Source organism: Tigriopus californicus, chromosome 9 (genome assembly GCF_007210705.1).
Source record: "Tigriopus californicus strain San Diego chromosome 9, Tcal_SD_v2.1, whole genome shotgun sequence".
Classification (NCBI taxonomy): domain Eukaryota; kingdom Metazoa; phylum Arthropoda; class Copepoda; order Harpacticoida; family Harpacticidae; genus Tigriopus; species Tigriopus californicus.
This window is the reverse complement of record NC_081448.1, coordinates 941,299-944,858: the sequence shown is the minus strand read 5'-3', so window position 1 is coordinate 944,858 and position 3,560 is coordinate 941,299. Positions and strand designations below refer to the sequence as shown.

Here is a 3,560-nt window from a genome sequence, read left to right as displayed (position 1 = left end):
GTTAGTCCAAATGGGTACATTCCCATTTCGAAATCAACATCTTTGTCGTTCAAAAAGCTGGAGGAGTTTGCGATCTTGTGCAATTTTTCTCAGCATGTAGGTGTAGCCACTAGAGGGAATAGCGTTCTCGACTTGTTTTTCTATTGACCCTGACCTGATCCAGACGTTCATGTGACGCCTAGTAATCTGTCAGATCGTAATCTTCTCGAGATAGGGTCGACTTGTCAGAGAAAAGTCACTCCAACCAAGCGATTTGAGACCGCTTTAAACACATTTTGGTAGTTGGGCAGCAGGGTGTCGGGCTCATCGACTTCTCTCTTGCGTTACGCAGTTTCAACCACTGATCTGTGGGTTCAACCAAGGCAGACAAACGAGCATCAACTCACCGGCTCCCTGTATTCGGAACTTGATTTTTAGAATCACGTAACTAAACGTGTTCAAAGCCGATCCCCATCACAACACACCAAGCAGCCGCGAGGGAGTCAAAAACAATCTCAGAAATTTCGTGAGAGTCGTTTCTCTAACTAGCCCTCTAGGGTCGACCATTGCTTAAAACCGGCGTACTCTAGATAGGGTAAGACCGGCACCAAAAAGGTCGGTCTGGCCAGGGACTCTAAAGAGAGAAACGTCGCGGCTTTCCTTTGTCCGCCCAACTTAGGCCATAGCAATTGAATCAAAACAGTAACTTCAGTATAAAATAAAACAAGATATGTCCATGCTATATAGTACATTCAAGTGTATTCTTTTAGTAAATAACTAGCTGGCTCCTTCGTCGCCATCTAGATGGCACGCCCTTCGGGCGCGCCGCATGACCTGGGGTCATGATGTGTCGGTACTCTGGTAGTATGTCGCGCTTTAGTGTCGGCGCTCTGTTTCATAGAGCCTGTTGTTAGATGCCCAGTTTTTTTTTGTTTTTTTTTTGGGTTTGGTTTGGATTTGGACCCATATGAAAGCACTGTTTTGGAATGCAATTGAGGGTTCAAAGTTCCAATAGCGCACTGTTCTCCTCACCTTCTCCTTTACGATTATCAGGCTGATTTTTTTCCACGTTTTTATCTCTAAAATGCTGTTTTTTTCAATTTTTGCCCGTCCCTACTTATCATCACGCATCGTTCATTTGTTGACAAAACTCCTTTTGATAACATCGTCTGCCGTTATAAAAAACAAACCTAATAAGATGGAAAAGTAAGAGCACATCTTTGACCTTTACCGTGCAGGCAAGAGCTACCTCAATTCATCTTTAAAGGTTGCATGAGACGGCCTTGATGATTAAGTCACCCGTGCAGCATGTAAACCAGGTCGGTGACAATTCTCTGTGGGTATTTTCTACCAAGGGCGGGTTTCGCGACTAGAATTGAGAGATCATTGGAATAAATATGAGGATTGTTTAACGTTTTACATAAACCATCCCCCTTCAACGGCCTTGAAACCCGTAATATTATATTGTAACTCGGGCGACTTTGCGGTCGTCCGGTATAAGACCACATTAATACCAATTTTTTTTTAAAACGCGATCTTTCTACCTCGCCAACTATTGACAAATGCCATGCCCAGCCCCTTTGTCATGTTGTTCAAATAATCATCACTTTGGAAACATTACCGCATTCAAGTCTACTGTAGACTGTAAACAAACAGAGTGTATGCAGGCAAGTCACTAAAACTTTTATTCGTAAAACTCCAACCAATAAATGACCCATGAAAAATCAATCATGCATGCCAAAATGGTACCAACAATTGGATCAGGATTTAGGCCATAGAAAAACTGCGACAGTAAAGGCGATCCACAAACTGTTGTCAAAAATGCCTTTTTGGGGACGAAAGCCCGTTAATGACTCTTCATATTTTCTTTCGAAATTCAAAATCCCTTGTAAATACCATTTATAAACAGAAGATATCAATTTTCAACGCGCACACGAGCCATGAATTCGTTGAATGGACTGGCCAAATACATGTATCCGTCATAAATAATAGCCTCACAGATGAACGGCACAACCCCTTGGGGTCCATGCCATGACCTCAAGATTGTCCCTGTCCCATCGATTTCAATAACCAAACCATATTTGGGCAAAATTGGCAACATTCCCTCAAAGTTGGCTGCCCAATAGGAGGCTTTTTGAAGCCAAACATGTTCAAACACATGCCGATTGATCAGTTCCGGGATCATTTTCATTCCATAAGTAATGCGAGAAACCCAACGGGTTAAAAAAGACTTCTTCATAATGACGTCCGCTACAAGGCTGAATCTATCAGGTAGCAATGGATTAGGTATTCCAATCAAATAGCGATCGTTGCTAACTCGTCGAATATTGTCAGGGGAACCTGGGGTATCCAAGATCGTTTCGACTTGATCAACCAGATCGCCTTTCAGGTGATATTTCATGATCCTTGCCTTTCCCACTTCGTTGAGTAAAATAAAGTCCTCATTCTCAGACAAGGCTACGCCATTGGCAAAAGATATTCCATTGAGCAGGACTTTAGAAGTATTCGTTTTGGGATCATAACGAAGCAAACGTCCCGAACCACTAGAAAAGAACTCCAGAACGCCTTCTCCCAAATGAAATAGTGTGGACGAAGTCGTATAGAAAAGAGTTCCATCTCGAGCTACAGTGACGAAGTTGGTGATCCGATTGTGCTTGCCTTGGATATCTAAAGTGGAAGGCACCAGGGAAATGATTTTCTTTGTTCTAATGTCAACTTTCAGCAAACCATGGGCGGCATCGGCCACAATCAATTGGCCATCAATGTCCCATGCCAAACCCAAGGGCCGTCCGCACTTGTTCTCTTCATATTGGCCAAGGCAGTGTTGGCCGGTTTGGACCACCGTTTCCCAAGGCTTCTGAGGGTTTTTAAGGTCCAAACGAACCACATTGCCGCCTTGTATACCCGTGTACAAGAAGTTATCCTTGATTAACAGAGATTCGGGCCCCTGAAACATTATGAAACAAAACTGGCTTCTTAACATCTTGCCTTTATGGTCACGAAACAAGGACACCGCCTTTTTTACCTTGAAGAATCCCAATTCTGAGCCAGTGACGGCTGTGGTCAAAATTTCAGCTTGGTCCAAGAGATCGTCGGGGGTTAAAGGACCATCAAATGGCCGTTTGTGAAAGGTTAAGCTCTCGTAGGTGACTTCAAAAGGTGGAAATATAGGTGCAAACATCAAAATGAGGTTAACAAAGATCAACACTTTAAATATAGTCCATAAACTCATGGTTGAGTTGTGGTAAGTACAATTTCACTTCAGGGCAAGACCTCAAGATGAACTGACGTGATGGTCCTTTCACCTTTGTTTACATTGGACCTAAAGGGGCTAGCGATATGTAGAGTACATTGAACTGAGCCACAGACTGAGCGTACTTGGGCAACAGTTGAAACCGGAATGGTGCGTGAGGTTGCCGCCATTCACTAGTGTCGTATCTGCCAAATTACATATGATCACGGACAACTAAAAGAAAGATGTACTTCGACTTGAGAAAAGTCTGGGGCTTAGGGATCAGGTGCTCCAATGAGTTTGAAACATTCAAGTATTTTCAAGTTCACTTCCAAGTTCGCGCACAGTT

The 3,560-nt window shown here is 43.2% G+C and overlaps 1 protein-coding gene across 1 annotated transcript; it reads right to left on the bottom strand.

Annotated features, from left to right (window-relative positions):
* Window positions 1–1,641: 1,641 nt before the first annotated feature.
* On the bottom strand, window positions 1,642–3,334 carry LOC131886692 (adipocyte plasma membrane-associated protein Hemomucin-like). The gene is made up of 2 exons (XM_059235092.1): window positions 3,005–3,334; window positions 1,642–2,926 (listed from the first exon to the last, which is right to left on the bottom strand). Exons 1-2 carry the CDS (start codon window positions 3,209–3,211, stop codon window positions 1,895–1,897), a joined length of 1,239 nt encoding a protein of 412 aa, XP_059091075.1. The 5' UTR covers window positions 3,212–3,334; the 3' UTR covers window positions 1,642–1,894.
* Window positions 3,335–3,560: the final 226 nt, after the last annotated feature.

What these genes read in the sequence shown, in the direction of transcription:
- LOC131886692 (XM_059235092.1), bottom strand. Translation starts at nt 3,211, where the DNA reads ATGAGTTTATGGACTATATTTAAAGTGTTGATCTTTGTTAACCTCATT. An exon ending in CAGAATTGGGATTCTTCAAG is followed by an intron (nt 2,927 to 3,004) that starts GTAAAAAAGGCG and finishes ATAATGTTTCAG; the next exon opens with GGGCCCGAATCTCTGTTAAT.